General features: G+C 42.5%; 1 protein-coding gene across 3 annotated transcripts in view; it reads left to right on the forward strand.

The window, feature by feature from the left end:
- The window catches only part of OSBPL8 (oxysterol binding protein like 8), a 247305-nt gene that overhangs the window by 102664 nt on the left and 119676 nt on the right, over positions 1-24965 (forward strand). For all 3 annotated transcript variants that reach the window (XM_033951170.1, XM_033951168.1, XM_033951171.1), the window contains 3 exons: positions 6855-6956; positions 14348-14551; positions 16108-16192. In XM_033951170.1, the coding sequence (XP_033807061.1) occupies positions 6855-6956; positions 14348-14551; positions 16108-16192 (391 nt within the window). The remainder of the gene's footprint in view (positions 1-6854; positions 6957-14347; positions 14552-16107; positions 16193-24965) is intronic.

Below are 24965 nucleotides of genomic sequence, written 5' to 3' on the forward strand. Positions count from 1 at the left end.
TCCAACTTCAGCCATTTGTCCTCCATTAGGCTGATGAATGGCAAGCCTTTCATGGCTGAACAATGAAAACTTCCTTCTGGAAGACAGACCATCAGCCACTCCTGCTTAGGTAACACTTCTGGGTTGTGGGGGGGAGCCTGCCTCTGATCTGGGCTTAACGAAGCTCAGTCACCGCTAAGGTTGCCGACACACTTGGAGTTCCTCCGGCACAATCTTCTTCGCCTGTTGGGTCATCACACCCAAAACTGATGGCCTGAACCAAACATCTCAGTGCCACCAACGGTGGAGGACCTACCCATGGAGCATCTTTCTGCTTCCCCATAGTGAAAACCACTGAGGTACTCAGTCAATGATTGAAACAGTTCCCTGCTGGGGGAACGCTCAAATCAAACATCTGCTCTCAGTGCTATGTTGCCCTCCCCCCAAATTTGGCCACTTTTAAGATAATTGCATCTACTATTATGGATAAAAAGATTTGTCAGAAAATGCATATTATGAACTTTTCATTTTCGTTTTACTTTGAGATTTATTTTGCGACTCTCTCTTGCTATAACTCCTGTATCCCCCCTCACACAAGTTCCATTTCCCATTCAGCTCACTGATTAAATTTTCTGGGTGCTGCTTTGCACTAAGTACATAAGAAAATAAGAATTGCCGCTGCTGGGTCATACCACTGGTCCATCGTGCCCAGCAGTCCGCTCACGCGGTGGCCCTTTGGTCAAAGACCAGCGCCCTAACTGAGTAGCCCTACCTGCGTACGTTCTGGTTCAGCAGGAACTTAACTTTGTCTTGAATCCCTGAAGGGTGTTTTCCCCTATGACAGACTCCGGTAGAGCATTCCAGTTTTTTACCACTTTGGGTGAAGAAGAACTTCCTTATGTTCGTATGGAATCTATCCCTTCAATTTTAGAGGGTGCCCTCTCGTTCTCCCTACCTTGGAGAGGGTGAACAACCTGTCCTTAGCTACTAAGTCTATTCCCTTCAGTACTTTGAATATTTTGATCATGTCCCCCCTCAATCTCCCCTGTTCCCATGCTTTGAGTTTTAATTCCACTGTTAGTGTCATTTTGCCCCTTAGTCTTCATGAGACTGTTTTGTGCCTCTTTTGGTTTGTGAATGCTAATGCTTCAAATTAGTTAGTCTGTAAAATGCCACCTGCCTTTAAGTCAGTTTTTACACCAGCTAAAACAGCTACCTCTTTGAAAGTTGATATCTTGGAGTGCTTTTGCCTTTTTGGCAGATGCAAATTTTAAGTAAGTTTGATTAAAATGGATGAAAACCCCCACTGTATGTGCAAAATTGTTTGCCTCGTTTACTTTAATGGACCTGAATGAGTCTGACTGAAAACGAACTAAACCAAAAATGTAGCAACCCTATAACTGTACTGCTCACTAGGGTTTTTGCAACCCAGTATGTAAAAATTTAGGTTCATAGATGAGCTCCTTTATATAATTTGTTTCAGAATCGCTAATCGACTATGATAGGTTTGTGAAGAGCTTTTGTATATAATTTGACTCTTGCCAAACATATATTTAACTCTTGATAATGCCTTTTTTCTGCAATATTCTGTAGAAAAATTGTAGAAGATTTTGCTAACCAAATATACTTGGATGTAAGTCCTGGTAGCAAATTGGTACATAATATGGTAATGGTGCATAAAATTCCACATACATTATTACTTCGGTCTGTATAATTTTGAGGGCAAATTTCAGCCTGCATATCTGCTAAATTCATAGCTTTAATTTTATCCATGAACTTCCCACCCCATTTTCAAGTGAAGTTACTTGTGTACTTTACCCTTGAAAATCTCTTAAGGTAATAATACCTGTACCTCCTTTTTCAATGGGTACTTTTTTATGCGTAAAATAATGCATGTAGTGAGTAGCTGTTAAATATTCTTCTTGAAAGCAGTAAAGAATATGTCCAGGAACCATTGTGTATATTTCTGTGATTGAACTTTATCTTGATCTTGCATTGGAGTGTTTTGCCTAAGATGTAATTAGTTAGTATATCAGTTGAATAGGCATTTTGTGTTGATCATTTTAATGAACTTTTATGGCTATGGGTCATGCATATCATATACTGCCTTTCTGTGGTACAGCCAAAGTGGTTTATATGTAGGTACTTTCTCTGTCCCTAGTGGGCTCACAATGTACCTGGGGCACTGGAAGGTTAAGGGACAAACAGCTGCAGTGGGAAATTGAATCTGGTTCTCTTGGTTCTTAGCCCACTGCACTAACCATTAAGTTTATTCCCTCCAAATATATAGTGTGATAAAATACAGTGAATGTTTCAATAAAAAAATGTATTACAGTAAAAGACATATTGCCTTTAATCCCCCTCAAAATACTTCCCCTCACTTCCAAAACTCTTAACCCATCGTTCTTGCCACTTTCTGAAGCAGTTCTGGAAGTCCTCTTTCGTGAGTGTCTTTAGTTGTGCTGTCATGATTGCCTCAGTGTCCTGAATCGATTCAAAACATTTACTATTCATTGTCATTTTGACTGTGGGGAAGAGCCAGAAGTTGCACGGTGCCAGATCCGGTGAATAAGGTGGATGAGGACAATCAGTAATGTTTTTGCTGCACTAGAAGTAATGTGTGACATGGAGCATTGTCATGATGGAGGATGAACAGTTTACCCATTTCTCAGGTCGTTTTCATGTTCAACTCTTATGTTAAAATGTTTTGAACAGAACCATGAGATATGTTCAGATCCTCAGAAATGTCCCTAATAGTCAATTTGCCGGGAAACAAGGGTACAGGCATAAAACTGGGGCTGTACTATCGCCCACCTGGTACGCTGGAGGAAATCGGACACGACTTGGAAGCTGAACTGAGACAAGAATGCAGGACTGGAAGTGTAACAGTGATGGGGGACTTCAACTACCCGGGGATTGACTGGAGTACGGGTCACTCCAACTGCACTAGGGAAACGGGATTTGTAGAAGCTGTAAGGGACTGCTTCATGGAGCAACTAGTCAGGGAACCGACGCGAGGGAGTGCTACTCTTGACCTCATCCTAAACGGATTAGAGGGGCCTGCAAAAGGGGTAGAAGTGGGAGGACCACTAGGCAACAGTGACCACAACGCGATCCGATTCACATTAGAAAGGGGGACACCCACAGTAAGGAGGACCGCAACAACTGCGCTCAACTTCAGGAAAGGGAACTATGTTGCTATGACGGAAATGGTGGGGAGGAAGCTCAAAAACATCCTTAGGATGGAGACTGTAGGAAGCGCCTGGACCTTATTCAGGGACACCCTGCAGGAAGCACAAAGAATGTACGTCCCAAGTTTCAGGAAAGGCAGCAAGAACAAGCGGTCAAAGGACCCAGTTTGGATCTCAGCAGAAGTAAAGAGGGCAATAAACGACAAGAAAGTGTCCTTCCGGAGATGGAAAAAGGACCCAACGGAGGAAAATCACCAGGCGCACAGGAAATGCCAAAAGGAATGCCACCGAGAAGTTAGAAAAGCAAAAGGGAAATACGAAGAGGGGCTGGCCAGGGAGGCGAAAAACTTCAAGGCATTCTTCAGTTACGTAAAGGGGAAGCGACCAGCGAGAGAGGAGGTGGGGCCGTTGGACGATGGGGATAGGAAGGGAGTGATTAAGGAGGATAAAGAGGTAGCTGAGAGGTTGAACACGTTCTTCTCGTCGGTTTTCACGAGAGAAGACACATCTAATATACCGGACTCAGAGGAGCTCATGAGTGGGGAACAGGCTGAAAAATTAGAACACATAGAGGTAAGTAAGGAGGATGTCCTCAGGCAGATAGACAGGTTAAAATGCGGCAAATCGCCGGGCCCGGACGGGATCCACCCAAGGGTTCTTAAAGAACTAGGACAAGAAATAGTGGGCACAATCCAGCATGTTTGCAACCTATCCTTGAAAACTGGAGAGGTACCAGAGGACTGGAAATTGGCGAATGTCACACCTATCTTCAAGAAGGGATCGAGGGGTGACCCCGGGAACTACAGGCCGGTGAGCCTGACTTCAATTATAGGGAAGATGGTGGAAGCTATGATCAAGGACGGTATTTGCGAGCACATCGAGAGATATGGCCTACTGAGAACAAGCCAGCATGGATTCTGTAAGGGAAGGTCATGCTTAACGAACCTTCTGTACTTCTTTGAGGGAATAAGCAGTCGGGTGGACAATGGGGAACCTATAGACATCATTTACCTTGATTTTCAAAAGGCTTTCGACAAGGTGCCACATGAAAGGCTGCTTAGGAAGCTGTGGAACCACGGGGTGGGAGGGGATGTGCACAGATGGATCGAGCACTGGTTGTCGGGTAGACTGCAGAGGGTCGGAGTAAAGGGACAATACTCTGACTGGCGGGGAGTCACGAGCGGTGTGCCACAGGGATCGGTGCTGGGGCCGTTACTTTTCAACATATTTATCAATGACCTGGAAAAGGAGGCAAAGTGCGAGGTTATAAAATTTGCAGACGATACCAAACTGTGCGGCAGAGTTAGGTCCAGGGAGGAGTGTGAGGACCTGCAAAGGGACCTGGACAAGCTGGAAGACTGGGCAAACAAATGGCAAATGCGCTTTAACGTGGAAAAATGCAAGGTCATGCATATAGGGAAAAAGAACCCGTTGTTCAACTACAAATTGGGAGGGGCATTGTTGGGAGACAGCAGTCTTGAGAGAGACTTGGGTGTGCTGGTGGATGCATCACTGAAGCCATCTGCACAGTGCGCAGCAGCCTCGAAAAAAGCCAACAGGATGCTGGGCATCATAAAGAGGGGCATAACAACCAGGACGCGGGAAGTCATCATGCCATTGTATCGAGCGATGGTGCGTCCGCATCTGGAATACTGCGTTCAATATTGGTCGCCGTACCTCAAGAAGGACATGGCGGTACTTGAGAGAGTCCAAAGGAGAGCAACGAAACTGGTAAGAGGGCTGGAACACTGCCCGTACGCCGAGAGGTTGGATAGGCTGGGGCTCTTCTCTCTGGAAAAAAGGAGGCTCAGGGGAGATATGATAGAGACCTTCAAGATCATGAGGGGCATGGAGAGGGTGGATAGGGACAGATTCTTCAGGCTGAAGGGGTCAACAGGCACGAGGGGGCATTCGGAAAAACTGAAGGGAGATAGGTTCAGAACAAATGCAAGGAAGTTTTTTTTCACACAAAGGGTCGTGGACACTTGGAATGCGCTACCGGAGGAAGTGATCAGGCAGAGTACAGTACAAGGATTCAAACAGGGATTGGACGGATTCCTGAGGGATAGGGGGATCGTGGGATACTGAGAGAGGTGCTGGGATGTAACACAGGTATAGAAAGCTAACTAGGTAATAAGTATAGAAATCCAACCAGGTCGTGCATGTGCAAGACCGGAGGGTTAGGACTTCGATGGGAAGATAGGACTCAATGGGAAACCAAGGTGGCAAGGGGGCCCCTTCTGGTGACTCAGACAGGCCGTGACTTGTTCGGGCCGCCGCGGGAGCGGACTGCTGGGCGGGATGGACCTATGGTCTGACCCGGCGGAGGCACTGCTTATGTTCTTATGTTCTTATAATTGCCTGTTTGAATCATTTTGCTTACTCTTTCAACATTCTCTTGGGTTTTTGATGTTGAAGGATGTCCCTATATCTCCTTGTCTTCAACCAATTCACAACCATTACACTTGTAAACTGTCTTCACGGTCACTGCAGCATTACCATAAACTAATTTTAACATTTTGTGTGTTTCTTTAATGCTTTTTTTTGCAGTTTGAAATAAAATTTTATGTTAATGCGCTGTTCGTGATCCATGATTTACGGTACAGTTTAAAACATACACCACCTTTCAACTGTGGCTCACAGCCAACTGTCTGCACCGAACAAGTTGAAAACTTGTCACACACTGTTACTAAGGTTGGATGCACCGCTTCTCATATTGAAGGTCCCTACCTTTCTGTTGAATGGCGCTCAGCAGCAGCATTCACCATATTTATATATATATATATATATATATATATATATATATATATATATATATATATATATATATATATAAATATATATATATATACACACACACACAATAATGTAAATTATCATTTGCAGAAAGGTTTATTCTGTTTACTCCTGAGGTGTTTGTATAACTTCTTTATAAACACTTCCCCTTCCTTATAATCAGTGGCAATTAAACCTTTAACACAAGAACATTTATGTATGCTGTATAACCTGCTTTCTATGTGCCACTCTCATTTTGGATTTGTTGCTTGTGTTTTGGTAACCTTAACCCTTTCAGGACCATAAGGATCATAGGCCAATTTTTGTGGTTTTGATGACATTTTTATGGTAAAAAGGGCTTGCAGATGCCAAAAAATTGATTTTTTTTGTGAAATATCATTATTTTTTTTTTTTTAAATCAAACTTCTGGCTTATGGACAGTGTGGCAAGTGAATCTTCTCGTCAATCTGGCAACGACGCTAATGAATGAATGTCGGAACCAGTTTGTTTACATAAAGGCAGTATCATATGGAATCCGTACATATCAAATTTAGAACTGTAGACTATCCCAATCAAAATTTATAGGATTTTAAAGTTATGGGACAAATATGTCCCTTGGTCCTGAAAGGGTTAAGCAACAGGAAAGGTAGTTGCTGTGAAACCCTCTGGCAACTGAAAGCACCATGGGGTTTAAGGATTAGGATTCAGACTACCATGCTTAGCATTGGAACATTTTCATAAAGAAGAGAAAATCACTAGACTTGAAGAAAGCGAAGGAAATAAAATAACAATACAAAGGTTCAAGCATAAAAAATGAAGGAAATTGCATTGCCCACAAGTTTTGGTATTCTAGCTGATTTATCTGGCTGTTATAAAATGAAATATTTGTTTCACTTTCATCTGTGACAGGTTCAGAAGAAAAATTACCGGGAAGAAAAGAAGAGAGCTACAAAAGAATTGCTTAGCACAATCACGGATCCATCAGTTATTGTCATGGCTGATTGGTTGAAGGTCAGAACCTGCATTTGAAACCTGAGTCTGTGCTCTGGGACCTGCTCTCTGTTTACTTCCAAAATAAAAGCAGCTCAGAACATAATATTTTTCTACTGGCTGTGCATCTATTAATTGAGTCCCCTAAAGGTTTCTGATTTGAGTCTTTTGGAAATATGCTGCCTTTGTTTCTCAAAGCAGAAGTCTTGGCTACAGCTATCTATTACCTAGTGAAAATTGTATTTGTGTAATATAATGTATTAGGGTTGTGTAATGTAATGTGTTAGGGTTTACGTTTATGATATGAAATTTAATATAGTGTATATAAAATACATAGTTAAATAGTACAATATTTACTGTTAGCACAAGTATATCCTATTGCAGTGTTTCTCAACTTAATCCTGGAGTACCCCTTTTCCAGTCAGATTTTCAGGATATCCACAGTGAATATGCATAAACTTGATTTGCATACACTGCCTCCATTATATTCAAATTTCTTTCATACATATTCATTGTGGATATCCAGAAAACCTGACTGGAAAAGGGGGTACTCCAGGACTGATTTGAGAAACACTGGCTTATTAAATGCAACAAAATGATTCTTTGCTACAAATGGAAAATGATCAGGAGCCACTTAAAGTGTTTGCTTAATATGTAGATAGAGATTGACCGATTCATTGATTCATTCAATTTTTTTAGTCTGTCCTCCCAAAGGAGCTCAGAATGGGTTAGTCGGGTACTCAAACATTTTCCCTGTCTGACCCAGTGGGCTCACAGTCTATCTAATGTACCTGGGGCAGTGGAAGATTAAGTGACTTGCCCAGGGTCACAAAGAGCAGTGTGTGGTTTGAACCCTCAGCCTCAGAGTGCTGAGGTTGTAGCTCTAACACACTACTCTCTTCTCATATGCCTTTTAAATTTTGAATCTAGAGTTAAACTAAGTAAAATCTGGTAGTTAAACTGGTGTGAAACCAGACCTTGTTACCTTTCAATGGATTTTGTACTTAGGAATTGTGGGTGTCTTGTTCCACAATGCTGGTTATACCAGCACATATCACTGCTCTTTTAGTGAACAACATGGGAAAGCCATTCAAAATATAAGGCCCTCAATCGTTCGCTGTGAATGTATTGTATGATTCAAATAGGAAAAATGAAGAAGGGTGTTTTGATGAAAATAAGCCAGAAATTAAGGGCAAATATTAGCCTTCATAAATAATATAATAAACTGTTAGAGAAAAATGTAGAATGGTAGATAAGTAGGTGAGCACTTCCCAAAGGAAGGTCATTCCCTTAAAGACTTTATAATTAAGATTTGTAAAGGAAACTTCAAGAGCACAGAAGAAATTTGAATCCATATCAGATATTATCCCAGGACAAGCAGGCAGCATATTCTTGACTGATGGGTGACGGCACCGACGGAGCCCCGGTACGGACACTTTTAGAGTGATTGCACTCTAAGAACTTGGAAAGTTCTAGAGGCCGCACCGTGCATGCGCGAGTGCCTTCCCGCCCGACACAGGTGCGCAGTCCCCAGTTTCTTAGTTTCCGCGGAGCTAAGAAGACGCGTTTTTCAACGACTGTTGAAATTTTTTCTACTTGCCTTCCCGCTCGCATAAACCTTTTTGGCTCTATTGCCTTTTTCTTTTGATTCATTTTAAAAAAAAAAATCTTATTTTTTTTTCTTCATTTTTCGTTTTTCCCCGGCGGGGCCTTCTGCCACCATCGAGGCCTCGGCCTTCGATTTGGCTGAAGCCGTTTTTACTTTCATGCCCCCTCAGCCAGGGTTTAAAAAGTGCCAGCAGTGTGCTCGGCCTATATCTCTCACGGACCCACACAACTGGTGCCTACAGTGTTTGGGTCCTGAGCATCAGGCTTCCACCTGCACCCGCTGTGCCACACTTAAAAAAAGAACATTGAAAAATCGCCAAATACGACAGCGATTACTGTTCGGTGCCGAGATGTCCGACCCCGTTCCATCGGCACCGACTTCGGCACCTACTCAGTCGGCACCTTCCTCTTCGACGCCGCGCAACACCGCACCGGCGTCCCAGCACTCAGGTAAGCCAGCTAAGAAGCCTTCCCCGCTAGAGCGTCCTCCGGTCTCGAGTGCAGCGAGCCCAATCCTGCCGACCGTGAGGCGCCAGCGGAAGCGCTCCGCCCCTATCGAGGTGAGTCCCTCGACATCGGGCTCCTCATCTCCGGGGTGTAGAGCGGCACCGCAGGTACCGCAGAAGAAAAAGGCGGTACCGGTGCCCTCCCTTGATGATCGCATTGCGGCCATCTTGCAGGTACAGCTGAAGGAGCAGCTCCAACAACTCCTTCCAGATATCCTGACACCGAACCTTCCGGTGCCGGTCTCGTCTGAGCCGCCGGTACCGAGAGTGGAACGACCTATTTTATCTACTTCCTCTCTTTCGGTACCGCTACACTCGACCTCATCGGTGTCGATGCCAATCCTTGCACCGGAGCCGACAACTCAACACCAGTCGGTACAGACCTCGGCTCCGATGCAACATGTAACATCTCCCGGTACCGCTTCGATGAGGTCGGGTAAGTCGGTACACAAGTCCCGACACCTGGAACCATCCACCCCTGAGTCTCGGGACCGTAGTTCCCATATTCGAGACCCTGATCTGTGGGGTGATTCCGAAGAGCCTTTTCTTTCAGAAGGTGAGTGTTCTTCGGGGGAGGATGAACCTGACATTCCTGATCCTTCTTCCAAACATGATTCCATGTCTTTTTCGTCATTTTTAAAAGACATGTGTGAATCTCTGTCCATTCCTTTGGAGGCTGAGTCTAAAAAGTCTAAGGCCTTTTTAGATGCTCTTGATTTTGACCAGCCTCCAAAGGAATTTCTGAAACTCCCTCTTCACGACATCTTGAGGGAGACTTTTTACAAAAATTTAGAGACTCCTCTCACTGTCCCGGGAGCTCCCCGTAAATTGGATTCCCTGTATAAAGTTATCCCCATTCCAGGGTTCGATAAACCCCAGCTTCCACATGAGTCTCTCCTGGTGGAATCCACACTGAAAAAGTCCTCAGGAGCTAGTGTGTATGCTTCTGTCCCTCCTGGTAGAGAAGGTAAAGCCATGGACAAATTTGGTAAGCGTCTCTATCAGAATGCGATGTTAGCTAATCGATCTGGCAATTATGCTTTTCATTTTTCTTTTTATTTAAAGCATCTCCTTACCACCATGGCTTCCTTTGAGCAGTACCTGCCTGAGAGGAAACGTTCGGCCTTTCGCCAATGCTCTTCTTCTCTTTTTCAGCTCAGAAAATTTATGGTAAGATCTATATATGACACCTTTGAGCTTACCTCTAGAGCAACAGCTATGTCTGTGGCCATGCGCCGCTTAGCCTGGTTGAGGGTATCCGAACTTGATGTTAACCATCAAGACCGGTTAGCAAATGCACCATGCTTAGGGGATGAGCTGTTTGGGGAATCCATGGACTCAACTACCCAAAAGCTCTCCGCTCATGAAACACGCTGGGATACCCTTCTTAAAACCAAAAAGAAGCCTCCACCAGCACGTCCTTTTAGACAGCAATCCACTTACCAACGCTGTTATGTGGCTCGTCCCTTACAGTCTGCCCCTCAACAACCTAGGAGACAACGTCAACAGCAGAGGCAAACACCTAGACAGCAGCAGCAGCAACCTGTCAAGCATCCTCCTCAACAAAAACCGACTCAGCCCTTTTGACTTGATTTTCCAGGGCATAGCCAGCATCCAACCTTCACCACTCCTGCCTCAACCCATTGGAGGGCGTCTATCTCTTTTTCTCAGCCGGTGGGAAGTTATAACTTCGGACAATGGGTCCTCAACATCATCCACCACGGCTACTCTCTCAACTTTCAAACCCTCCCAGGCGTAAGTCTGCCAAAAGAGTCTGCTTTGCACACTCCCCAGTCTTTCCTCCTCCTTCAGGAAGTTCAATCCCTCCTCCTTCTGAACGCCATAGAGGAAGTTCCTCCGGAGCAAAAGGGGAAGGGTTTCTACTCCCGTTATTTCCTAGTCCCCAAAAAAACAGGAGATCTCAGACCTATCCTAGATCTTCGCGATCTCAACAAATGCTTGGTCAAAGAGAAGTTCAGGATGCTCTCTTTAGCTACTCTTTACCCTCTCCTCAATCAAGACGACTGGCTATGTTCCCTCGATCTCAAAGAAGCATACACTCACATACCAATCAATCTGGCCTCCAGACAGTACCTACGATTCATGATCAATCATTGTCATTACCAGTACAAGGTGCTACCCTTCGACCTAGCCTCCTCTCCAAGAGTATTCACCAAATGTCTGATTGTGGTGGCTGCTTTTCTGCGTTCTCACCACCTTCAGGTGTTTCCTTACCTGGACGATTGGTTGATAAAGGCCAATTCAACTCAAACAGTTCTTCAGGCCACCAACCAGACCATCCTATTTCTACGTTTGCTGGGGTTCGAGATCAATCTACCCAAATCTCATCTCATCCCCACGCAGAGACTTCAATTCATTGGAGCAGTCTTAGACACAGTCCTCATGAGAGCGTTTCTGCCATCCAATCGTCTTCAAACGCTTTAAACTCTGTGTCAGCAGGTGCTGCCACAACGTTCCATTTCTGCCAAACAAATGATGATACTCTTGGGTCACATGGCCTCCACAGTTCATGTCACACCACTTGCCCGTCTGCACCTACGCACTCCTCAATGGACCCTGGCTACCCAATGGTCCCAAGCGATGGATCCTTGCTCACGTCACATATCTGTAACATCATCTCTTCCTCAGTCTCTGCAATGGTGGTTGACATCCTCAAATCTATCCAGAGGTCTTCTGTTCCATCTACCTCCTCATCAACTTGTCATCACCACCGACGCCTCCCCTTATGCCTGGGGAGCTCATTTGAACGAGTTCCAAACTCAAGGACTTTGGACGGCCCAGGAAATGAAACATCATATCAATTTCCTCGAACTCAGAGTGATGTTTTATGCCCTCAAGGCCTTCCAACATCTTCTCTTTCCTCAAGTCCTACTGCTATGCACAGACAATCAAGTTGCGATGTACTACATCAACAATCAGGGAGGGACGGGCTCTCGCAGCTTATGTCAGGAAGCCCAGAAGATTTGGGCGTGGGCCACGGATCACCATCTATTCCTGAAAGCTATCTACATTCAGGGACAACAAAATTCCTTGGCGGACAAGCTCAGCAGAGTTCTCCAGCCTCACGAGTGGACACTCGATCCTTTCACTCTGCAGTCCATCTTCGCTCAGTGGGGCACTCCTCAGATAGACCTCTTTGCAGCTCCTCACAATCATCAGCTGCCCCTATTCTGCTCCAGACTCTACTCTCCTCACTGTCTAGCAGCGGATGCATTTCTCCTCGACTGGTCCAATCTATTCCTGTATGCTTTCCCTCCTCTGCCTCTCATGTTGAGAACCTTGTTCAAGCTCAAGAGGGAACGAGCCACCATGATTCTGATTGCTCCGAGGTGGCCCAGACAACATTGGTTCTCCCTTCTACTTCAACTCAGTTCCAGGGAACCTTTTCTTCTTCCACTGTTTCCTTCTCTGCTTACACAGCATCAGGAGACCCTTCTACATCCCAACTTCCAGTCTCTGCACCTGACAGCTTGGTATCTCTCGGGCTGACTTCTCATGATACGCTTTTGTCTCAGCCTGTTCGTTTAATTCTAGATGCCTCCAGGAAACCGGCCACTCTGCAATGATACCATCAGAAGTGGACACGGTTTTCTTCCTGGTGTCTTCTCCATCATCATGATCCCACTTCCCTTGCAGTGGAGACCTTGTTGGATTATCTTCTTTCTTTGTCTGACTCTGGTCTCAAGTCTTCTTCAGTCAGAGTCCACCTAAGTGCCATTGCGGCGTTTCATGAGCCAGTCCATGGAAAACTCCTCTCAGCTCATCCCTTGGTGTCCAGGTTCATGCGGGGTCTTTTTAATGTGAAACCACCTCTTAAAGCCCCTCCTGTTATCTGGGATCTCAATGTGGTTCTGTCCGCCTTAATGAAGCCTCCATTTGAACCTTTGGCTACCGCTTCTTTTAAGTTTCTTACTTGGAAGGTACTTTTCCTTATTGCTCTCACCTCTGCCAGGAGGGTCAGTGAGCTACATGCACTAGTTGCGGATCCACCTTTTACAGTCTTCCATCATGACAAGGTGGTTCTGCGTACACATCCAAAGTTTCTCCCTAAGGTTGTCTCTGAATTCCATCTCAACCAATCCATTGTTCTGCCTGTCTTCTTTCCGAAACCTCACTCGCATTCTGGAGAACAGGCTCTTCATACTTTGGACTGTAAGCGGGCTTTAGCTTACTATTTAGACCATACTAAGCCCCACAGATCAGCTTCCCAACTCTTTCTGTCCTTTGATCCGAATAAATTGGGATGTCCTGTTTCTAAACGTACGTTGTCTAATTGGCTGGCAGCGTGCATTTCTTTCTGTTATGCTCAGACCGGACTGGCACTGGAAGGTTCTGTCACAGCCCATAGGGTCCGAGCTATGGCAGCATCTGTAGCTTTCCTCCGTTCCACTCCTATTGAGGAAATCTGCAAAGCTGCCACTTGGTCCTCAGTTCATACTTTTACATCTCATTATTGTCTGGATGCATTCTCCAGACGAGATGGACACTTCGGCCAATCTGTTTTGCAAAATTTGTTTTCCTAATGGCCAACCTTCCCTCCATCCCTCTTTTTGTTAGCTTGGAGGTCACCCATCAGTCAAGAATATGCTGCCTGCTTGTCCTGGGATAAAGCACAGTTACTTACCGTAACAGGTGTTATCCAGGGACAGCAGGCAGATATTCTTGCATCCCACCCACCTCCCCGGGTTGGCTTCTTAGCTGGCTTATCATAACTGGGGACCGCGCGCCTGTGTTGGGCGGGAAGGCACTCGCGCATGCGCGGTGCGGCCTCTAGAACTTTCCAAGTTCTTAGAGTGCAATCACTCTAAAAGTGTCCGTACCGGTGCTCCGTCGGTGCCGTCACCCATCAGTCAAGAATATCTGCCTGCTGTCCCTGGATAACACCTGTTACGGTAAGTAACTGTGCTTTAGAGCCTTTCAACTGTAAAGTGTTACTGTTTCATCACCTCTCTCTCTATCTTTTACTTAACTGTAATGGCACATGCTGATAGCCTAAGACATAGATCAGTTTGTACTGTTTAAACCCAGTATAACTGCTTTGTTTTTTTTTCACTGACCTGATGATGGGGCTATAAGTCTGGAAAGTTTGCCACAAATAAGCTAGTCCAGTAAGAAATATGTTTATACTGTTCTCAGTAAGGTTGGCTATCTTATCTATTCCTGCCGGGCTTAGCTGTTTAGAATATTATTGCTACGTATGCCAATGGTTTTACTGTATATTGCTTTTTAAAGTAATTGTTTCTAAGTACTTAAATCCAAAATATTGACTTTCCACAGATTCGTGGAACATTGAAAAGCTGGACCAAACTGTGGTGTGTGTTGAAGCCTGGAGTACTACTGATCTATAAATCTCCCAAAAATGACCAGTGGGTTGGGACTGTTTTACTGAATGCCTGTGAAATAATTGAGAGGCCATCCAAAAAGGATGGGTTTTGTTTTAAGATCTTTCATCCATTGGAGCAATCCATTTGGGCTGTTAAGGTAAGTAAGTTTTCCTATTGTTAGTATTAATGGCAACATGCTAATTTTCCTATTAGCTCATGAACCCCTGCAGCCATCTATTTTCTAGGTGATAGGTACTCGCGCAGTAAACCTGCGCCAGTTGGTTAGTGTGCACAGAACACACCCAGTCTCTGCCTTCTCCCCAGTGCTAAAAAAAAATTATTTAGCTTGTGGGTAGAGCATGCACATCCCCAGATTACTGCGGGATGCCTTAGTGTGCCTCATGGTAAGCCATTTTTTGCTGCAGTAAGTACATGTTAGTACTTATCACAGCTTTGTAAAAAGGCACCTGTGAGATTACTTAGTGTTTTGTTCTCAAGTACATATCAGTTTTCAGTGGTGGTTTAAGTATTAACAGTTTAGACATAGCATTATTTGTGGGCAATCAGATAAACATAGGTACTGATTTAATGGTAGTTGTCTCCTTGTTGGAGAAAATGATAGTACAAGCTACTTATTTCTACTTATACTGAATTATACTGTATTAATCCCTTAGAACTTCATGCTACAAAGTAATACTAATTAGAATGTTCAAAATACTGGCTTGCCAGTGAATTAATGCTGCTGCTCTTTTTTCTAGGTCCTTTTTTTATCCTGATTTTTTTATGTCTACTAGATATGGCCATAACACCTGAGCTGCTGCTGTTTAGTTTTCAGTTCTAATCTAATCCAATCCTATCTTTGGTTTATATACCTCATCTCCCAGTGGAGCTCAACTCGGTTCACATATAATTAAGACTAGAGTACATAGCAGAAAACATAGGAGAAGGAAGAACTAATTAAAAACTAAAGTACATAATAAAAGCAGCTGGAGAACAGATTTTTAAATCAGTTTTCCACTTTTTTTTAAGTACAGATAAAATCAGAATCATTAGATTATTTGTAGAATAGTTTTCTGTTAAATGCAGTTTCTAAAAGATGTCTTAATTTTTCCATAAACTCAAGGAAGAGGTTTCCATAAAGTTATTCCATGCAACAGTGAAGTTGATCAAAGTGGGGCAGGACAACAGGCTTGCATCAAGGATCAGAGAGTCTGCAAATTGAAATATTATAAATCCAGCAAGGCACCATAGCAAAGACCCCCCTACCATGGTACCTTTCTGTGATTTATAACAAATTTGGTATTCAGGGAGCTGGCTCTCCTCTGATCCTTGCTGTAAATCTGTCATTCTGCTCCACTTTTTTTTTTCAGCTGATTGCTTTGTGGTGGTATTTGACCAGTTGTCTTGCTCTACAGTGAAGTTGATCTCATATTAAGGGAAAATTAGATGCTTATGTAAAGTTGAAAATAGATTAAGATCAAGACCAATTGAGTGAGAGAGAGAAACAAAAAAATCCCTAATATTTGGAAAAAATAGTAAATGCTGCAGGGTTAGTTATTTTCATTAGTATTCATAATGTCAAAAACAGCATAGCACAAGTGAGGATCTCTTTAAATTACCTGACTTTTTTTATTCAGATTGAATGATGTCAAAATTTTAGAATGTGTAATTCTAATGCATTGATTTTTATTTTTTTTTTAAATTCTTTTTAAGGGTCCTAAAGGTGAAGCAGTTGGCTCAATAACACAACCGTTACCCAGCAGTTATCTGATCATCCGGGCTACCTCAGAGTCAGATGGTAAATTATTTATATTTAGACATCAGTAGTTTTTGCTGCTTGGAGATGTCGGGAGTGCCTTTGTGCAATGTATTCCTTTTAACCCCACTAGACTAGTCCAGACTAGTGGCTTCTGTCACCATACCAGCAGATGGAGGCAGGGAAGCTGGACTTCCAGTGAAATCACTGCTTTTAGGAGTGGTACAGCCTGCTTCCTACCAGTATCTTTTTGCCTCTAGCAGATGAGGCAGATCAGACTGTAATCAGTATCAGCCTAACAATCATATCAAGTAATGAATTCCTCTTACATTTGTATCTATTAGGAAAATCCTTAGGACTTCTTCCTAATCAGTTGCTAAGAATGGTTGACAAAGCTGAGATTTTGAGACATGCAGAGTTACCCTTTCATTGTCAAAAATCTGAGTGATGCTCATTTTTTTTAAATAGTAATACCATTTTATTATTAAATTTTAATGGATTCATCTTTAGAGGACCTACTTTAAAAATAGTGCATTTGTGCAGCACTGAGGAAAAAAAAATCCCAAAACTAGACAGAAATGTTATTTGAGGACAAGCAACACCTGATAAATCCTCATTTATGAGTGATGTCATTGACAGAGTCCAGCACAGGAAGCAAAACTTCAGCAACTTTTCTCAGAAGCTTTTGTGCATTCCTACTGCATTTGTATGCCTGTTCTGCCTTTCACGGTCACATGTGTTCAATTCTGGTCTCCTTATCTCAATAAAAATATAGTGGCGCTAGAAAAGGTTCAAAGAAGAGTGACCAAGATGGTAAAGGGGCTGGAGCTCCTCTCATATAAGGAAAGACTAAAACTGTTAGGATTCTTCAGCTTGGAAAAGAGACGGCTGAGGGGAGATATGATTGAAGTCTAAAAAATCCTGAGTGGAGTAGAATGGGTACAAGTGGATCGATTTTTCACTCCGTCAAAAATTACAAAGACTAGGGGACACTCGAAGTTAACAGGGAAATACTTTTAAAACCAATAGGAGGAATTTTTTTCACTCAGAGAATAGTTAAGCTCTGGAACACATTGCCAGAGGATGTGGTAAGAACAGATAGCGTAGCTGGTTTTAAGAAAACTTTGGACAAGTTCCTGGAGGAAAAGTCAATAGTCTGTTATTGAGAAAGTCATGGGGGAAGCCACTGCTTGCCCTGGATCGGTAGCATGGAATATTTTTCTACTCCTTGGGTTTTGGCCAGGTACTAGTGACTTGGATTGGCCACCATGAAACGGGCTATTGGGCTTAATGGACCATTGATCTGACCCAATAAGGCTATTCTTAAGAGATCTCATCAGTCTTCAGTTTTTTTGTGGAACTGATTGGGCTCTTTAAGTCAGTCACCTCAGTTCACAAATTGAGTGATTTTAGCCACTTTTGTCGATAAGTGCTATTACTGCTGCACAGCTTACTTTCACTGGTTTCCCAAACATTTTTGATATTGCTGAATCTTGAAGTTTCATATATATTTATTTGCCTTTTCCAAATTGAAATTTAAGATGAATTATATAAGTATATTTCACTGCCCAGGTGGGCTTACAAATACAATGTAAAGTGACTTGCTGAAGGTCACAGGGCATGTCAGCGAGAGAAGATGGGTTTTAGCCTGATGCTTTAATCATTAGACAAGTAAGTAGTTCTTAACCTGGACCTTGGGACACACCCAGCCAGTCAGACTTCCAGGATATCAGCAATGAGTATTTAATTTAAACTCAGACAGCAATCAGTACTCTCTTTAATGACTAACAAACTTCAGCCAGCTACTGCAAGACCTCAATACTATATGGGCTTACTTATATGGTGTAACTGATTACCATTTATACTCAAATATAAGTTGATCCCAAAAAGGAGGAAACATGGTTGACTCGAATATGACGGGGGCTTAATATTCAAGTGCCCTGCCTTGCCTGGATCTGTACCCAGTGTCCCCTCCTTCATGCACTCCCCTGCCAGTTTCTGCACTCAGTCCCCCTCCCTGCCAAGTTCTGCATTCAGCCCCCTTCCCTACCAGGCTCTGAACTCAGCCCCCTTCCCCGCTAGGCTCTGCACCCTGTCCCCCCTCACTACCTGCCAGGCTCTGCACCCTGTCCCCCCTCACTACCTGACATGCTCTGCACCCTGTCCCACCTTATCCCCTTCTAGTTGTGTAGTGGTAGGCCGGAACAGGAAGGACCCTTCCGTCCCAGCCGATGCTAACAATTTTTTACCTCCCCCTCCCCCGCATACCTTTTCCCTGGTTGTCCAGTGGTGTATCTAGCGCTGAGCCCCTCCTGCCAATCTCGCAGCCAGCCGCGCACCCTGGCAAGCATGCAGGAGCAAGCTTTTTGAGCTCCCGCCCAGCCCTGAACCGCTCCCTGAATGGCTGCTGAAACTGATGCGGGAACTTGCGGAAGCCATTTTTGATCACGGATCTGCACAGGGCAGGAGTAGAATGCCACTTCTGCCCTGCTTCAAAGCTACACCACCAGAACAAAGATAAATCAAGCAAAAACTAAATATTTTTCAGGTTTAATTCAAAAAGCTACAAATTCCTCTTCTTTATACCAAATAATTAAAACAATTCTTCATTCTAATAAACAACAAAACCTAAACACTGAGATTAATCTCACAGCCAATGATCTTGCGCTATATTTCATTAAAAAAATAGATGACATTAGATCAGCCTTCATAACTAAATTAACCTCCAATTCAAGCTTAACAACTTCCGAGGATATTTCATTTTCTTCAAGATGCTCCTCCTTTAACATTCCCAGTCTTACAGAATTAAAATCTATCATAAATTCCATTAATATAAAAGGCTCTAAGACCGAATCTATACCTCCTTTTCTACTTAAACGCTTCTTTCATATTTTCGGTCCACCAATACTTACTCTAGTCAGCAAAAGTTTAACACAAGGCATCGTGCCAAGTGACTGGAAACATTCAATTATTCACCCCATCTTAAAAAATCAAAAAAACAGTGCTGGAGATTGTACAAACTATCGACCCATAGCTAAGATCCCATTTTTAGCTAAAATGACTGAAAAGGTTGTATTCAATCAGATATCCGACTTTATCGAAAAAACTAACATCCTTCATCCAAATCAGACAGGCTTTAGACAATTTCATTCCACAGAGCACTCTTTAATCGGTATGACAACTTCCATTCACTATTATTTGGACCATCATCAGTCAGTTCTTTTAGTTTCCTTAGACCTCTCGGCGGCCTTTGATACAATTGACCACGAATTATTAATAAACAGACTTCAATCAATAGGTATTTCAGATCAAGTATTAGCCTGGTTCCAATCTTATTTCACAAATCGAACTTCTGTAGTCTCCTTTAATAACTCGACTTCCGACATTTTCTCCTCTCAGCATGGCATCCCTCAAGGTTCCATACTATCCCCTCTTTTATTTAATATATTTCTGGCACCCTTGTTAACTTTATGTCAATCCATCGGCTTTACTACATTCGCCTACGCCGATGACATACAACTCTTACATCCTATTGACCCTACTAATTTTTCCGATATAACTCAGATCAATACAAAACTTGAAAAGGTACATCAATGGCTAAACATGAATCGTTTAGCACTAAACATAACTAAATCAAATATATTACTCTTTCCTTGGAAAGACAATCCAACCTTTATATCCCCAATTTCCATTCTTGGATCTCCGTTACAAGTGGTATCAAAAACAAAAATTCTCGGAGTCATTCTTGACAATAAACTTTCCTTTCATGACCACATCAATTGCGTTATTAAATCATCTTTTTTTAGACTCAGACAAATACGATCAATCTCTAAATTATTCGACACTACTTCTTTAAAGATTCTTATTCATTCCTTCATTATATCCAAATTAGATTATTGCAATGCGCTGTTTCAAGGTATTGCTCAAAAGGAGATCAAGCGTTTGCAGATAATACAAAATACTGCTATCAGACTTATTACTAATGCAAAAAAATTTGATCATATCACTCCTCTCCTCAAGGAGGCCCATTGGCTCCCTGTTGCCCATAGAATAATTTATAAGCTCTGCCTACTTACATTTAAATCTCTTCAATCAAAATTTCCTGCATTCCTTTATAAATTACTAATTCCTTATTCTTCCAACAGAACTTTAAGATCAGATAAACAGCGATTATTAACAATTCCTTCATTAAAAATAATCAATACACGTCGACAATACATCTTTTCAGTTACAGCTCCCCATACTTGGAATTCTCTCCCTATCTATCTACGTGAAGAATCTAATTTGGATAAATTTAAAAGTAATCTTAAAACGTTTTTATTTAATGACGCCTTTATTACTTAAATTTTTTCGGTCTTTCTTTTATTTCATAATAAATTTTTTTTTTTTTTTTTTTTTTTCTTTATTCTCCTTTATCCCACCAACATGTGTTTTTCCCTTACTTGTTCTCTACTTTACTCAAATATATTGTAACTTCTCCCCTTCCTTACCCTATTGTTTCCATTTTGTCCAGTAATGAATTTGTTTTGTCTTGTTTGTTTGTTTTTATGTAAATTTTACATATTGTAATTTTAAACTTTTGTTAATCGCTTTGAAATTGATAAAGCGATCAATCAAATACTTATTAAACTTGGAAACTTGGAAACTTGGACTTCAAAGGTGAGCTGTGGAGGCAGGAGGGAGGCTGCTTCTTTGGAGAATCATGAATCCCAAAACTGCAAATATGGAGGGAGACCTGTAGATCCATTTCTTGTTGACTTAAAACCAGGGATAATTGATGACTTTTCCAAGTCTACTTGTCTTAACAATAATTTTTGACCATTCCTTCACAAATTAGCATGATCAATTGCTTTCCCAGTACATTCCACAGCTTAATTTTTGCACTGAGTGAAAAATGCTTCAGATTACTTTGTTAGTCTCACAGCATCCCCTCTTATTTATTTATTCAACCTCTCCTGATGATTTTACAGACTTCTATCAAAATGCACATTTCATTGACTAAGTTTTAAAAGATAATTGCTTGAAAAATAAAATTTTAAGACCAGCTAGGAATGATTAAGAAAGTGATCACAAACAGATCGGAGAAGGTTATCACGCCGCTGAATCGGGCCATGGTACGCCCCTACCTGGAATACTGCATCCAGCACTGGTCGCCGTACATGAAGAAGGGCATAGTACTATTCGAAAGGGTCCAGGGAAGAGCAACTAAAATGGTTAAGGAGCTGGAGGAGTTGTCGTACAGTGAGAGATTAGAGAAACTGGGCCTCTTCTCCCTTGAAAAGAGGAGGCTGAGAAGGGACAAAATTGAAACATTTAAGATAATGAAGGGAATAGACTTATCTTTGGTAAGAGTAAATTTGATCACGTAACCCCTCTGCTCAAGGAATTACATTGGCTTCCAGGGTATCTCAGAATTCAATTTAAGTGCATTTGTATTGCATTTAAGATCCTATTTGACATTTTTGACACTTTGATTCCTTTAGACAGGAATGTTCATAGATCTCAACTTGCCAGAAGTTCTCAAAAATTAAAACTTACTTTTAAAAAAATGAAAACTTACATTTCCCTCTCTCAGTGGTAAAAACAGAACCTTTAAGAGATTTAGTTATTCTTTTGCTTTTAAATTAACCGAATTCTGGAATGCTTTATTGCTTCCATTAAGAAGTTTAGGTTCTTTTGCTTTATTCCGGAAAGTTCTGAAAACCTTTTTGTTTGCTAAACATTTTGGAAATTAACTATTTCAGTCTACTTTTTCTTGTCAAATTTATGTATTATGTTTTACATTATTGTAAACCGAATTGAGCTTCTCTTGGTTGATGACTCGGTCTATAAAACTAAGTTTTAGTTTAGTAGATAAGAGACAGGTTGTTCACCCTCTCCAAGGTAGGGAGAACGAGAAGGCACTCTTTAAAGTTAAAAGGGGATAGATTCTGTACAAACATAAGGAAGTTCTTCTTCACCCAGAGAGTGGTGGAAAACTGGAACGCTCTTCCGGAAGCTGTTATAGGTGAAAACACTCTCCAGGGATTCAAGACAAAGTTAGACAAGTTCCTGCTAAACCAAAATGTATGCAGTTAAGGCTAGACTCAGTTAGGGCACTGGTCTTTGACCTAAGGGCCGCTGCAGGAGCGGATTGCTGGGCACGATGGACCACTGGTCTGACCCAGCAGCGGCAATTCTTATGTTCTTAGCATGACACTTGTTAGTCTTAAACTAGGCTTGTGGTATCTCAGTTCTTTGTTTTTCACGGGGTGAGGAAGTCTCTTTTGACTGGACTCCGTTCAGTCGGCGTTACCTTCCCGCTTCGTGTTTCTTTTACATTGCTTTTTCTAGTTTGGGTGTTATACTGTATTTATTTTAAGTTCTTTCTAAAAAAGTAAAAATATTTATTTTCTTGTTATAGAACCACGGGCTTCGGCCTTGAAGTTCTTTTCCCTTAGTGAAGTTTTCATTCACCATTGAGTTTAATCTCACCAAGATTGTTCCCATGTCAAAACCTACGAAGGGGTTTAAATGTGCTGTAGGTGCCAGAGGCCTATTTTGATAACCGACCCCCATAATTGGTGTCTTCAGTGTTTGGGCCCTGATCACTGAATTGAATCTTGTGTTAAGTGTTCCACTTTGCAAAAGTGCTCCATTAAAGTACATCATATTAAACAGGAGAAGCTGTTTGGCTCTGCTATGAACATCAGAAAAACTTTGGAACCATCACCATTGAAAAGTCCTGCATCGGCATAGACATCGGGAAATCTTCTAGCATTGGGGAATCCGGTTACTGAGACATCCTCTTCCCAGCAAGTGTTGCATGTCTCTACAGCTTTGAGTTTCATGATGTAGACTACACATCAACACCACCGATCTAAGGATCTGCAGGTATTGTCTCATAGGTGTTCATCTTCGTTGAGGTCACCCTCCCCAAGACAACCTGCTGCACTGATAGTTCTGGCTGGTGAGCATTCAGTACTAGTGCATGCTGCTCAGTAACAATCACATGCCTCGGCGGCATCGAGTCTCTTGATGCAAGCCAAAAGATGTTGTCATTGTTCTGCTGATCTACATGTTGTTTCTCCTGTTCAGGGTGTGTCCTCTACCAAGGCACCCATACTGAGACAACCTGCTACACCGACAGCTGTTGAGCCATCGGTACTGGTGCACTCTTTTTGGGAGAAACTCGAGTTTTTTCATAGGAAGCTTGCCACTGTTTAAGTCACACTGCATGCGTCTCCTACAGTCAACTCCCTTGGTACCGGCCCAACCTGAACATAACCACTATGAGGCATCAAGGTACCAATACCACCGATTCATTGGCACATCGAAATACTGCTTGGGGATTTTCTATGAGGCATCCTAGTTCTATCTCTTGATGCCATTCTTCCTCCAGGCATTGTTCTTTGTATCGAAGTTCTACTTCTCAACAATGCTCTCCTTTGAGAATTTGAGCTGCTACTTCGGGCCATTTGTCCTCTTCTTCTGTGAGGCATTCCAAACCAAGACATCAGAGTTCCTCCTTCTGTCGACCTCCTCTTTTAAAGAGGTATCAGGAAATTCATTGATCCTCTTCTGCCTTTTCTTCAGACCGGTACCGAAAATGTTGCAGGGCTGCTTTTACACATTTTTTCCCAGACGAGCCTCTCCTGAAGAAGTCTCCTTTGCTTCTTACATAAACCAGTTGTGCAAAGATTTGTCTGTTTCAGTAGAGTCTGATGCTTCATTAAATGCTGAATTTCAAAATATATTGAACTTTCATGGGCCTTCCAAAGAACTCTTCAAATTGCCATTGCATGAAATGTTTAAACAGATTCTTTTAAAAAATTGGGAGATGCCTTTATCTGTCAAGGCTGCTCCAGAGATGAATTCGTTTCATAGAATTTTTTTCTACTCCAGGATTTGATAGCCCACAACTTCCACATAATTCATTATTGTTGGAATTGACCCTCAAAAAATATTTTCCTACCAGAGTTCATGCCTCATTGCATCTGGGATATGAAGGCTGTTCTATGGAAAAATTTGGGTGTCGCCTTTATCAAAACTCTGTGCTATTGAACAGAATTCTTAATTACACTTTCTACATGTCTTTGTATCTTCAACAACATGTACGATGGTTGACCGATATTGAGCAATACATGCCTTCAGAGCATCTTCTGGAATTTCAGTGGACTATTCATACTCTGTCACAGGTATCTTCCAAGATCACTCTCTGATGCTTTTCAACTGTCTTCCAGATCATCCGCTATGTCAGTAGCTATGGGACACCTAGCTTGGCTCAGACTCTCTTCTGATATAGACCTCAATCTCCAAAATAGGTTGGCCAATATTCCATGCCTAGGGAAAGAGCTTTTTGGTGAGCCCATCGAGGTTGCTACACAAAAATTAGCTCAACATGAACAGACTTGGAATACTTTAAATAAAGCCATTCACCACCCCATAGAGCAGTGAACGGTTAGCATGCGCGATGAACGAGCGTGCGGTCCAGCAGCCACCTCTCTCCTGCCGGCCGTCTGGCCATGCATCTCCCTCCCTTTTCCTTCTCTTATGGCAAAACTGGCGATTTGTATAAGGTTATGCGCTGTATTACAGCCGGAGCCTTGAAATCGCATTGCCTGCTGGAAAAGTCTCTTGATGCAACTTCCTGTTTCCGGTTGCACCGGAGGAGACTTTTCTAGCAGGCAACCCGATGCGACTTCAAGGCTCCGGCTGTAATACAGTGCATAGCCTTATACAAATCGCCAGTTTTGCCATAAGAGAAGGGGAGGTAGGGAGGGAGGGAAATGCAAGGCTAGCCGGCGGGAGGGAGCTGCTGGACCGCATGAAGGGT

This window comes from Geotrypetes seraphini, chromosome 7 (genome assembly GCF_902459505.1).
Source record: "Geotrypetes seraphini chromosome 7, aGeoSer1.1, whole genome shotgun sequence".
NCBI classification, from domain to species: Eukaryota; Metazoa; Chordata; class Amphibia; order Gymnophiona; family Dermophiidae; genus Geotrypetes; species Geotrypetes seraphini.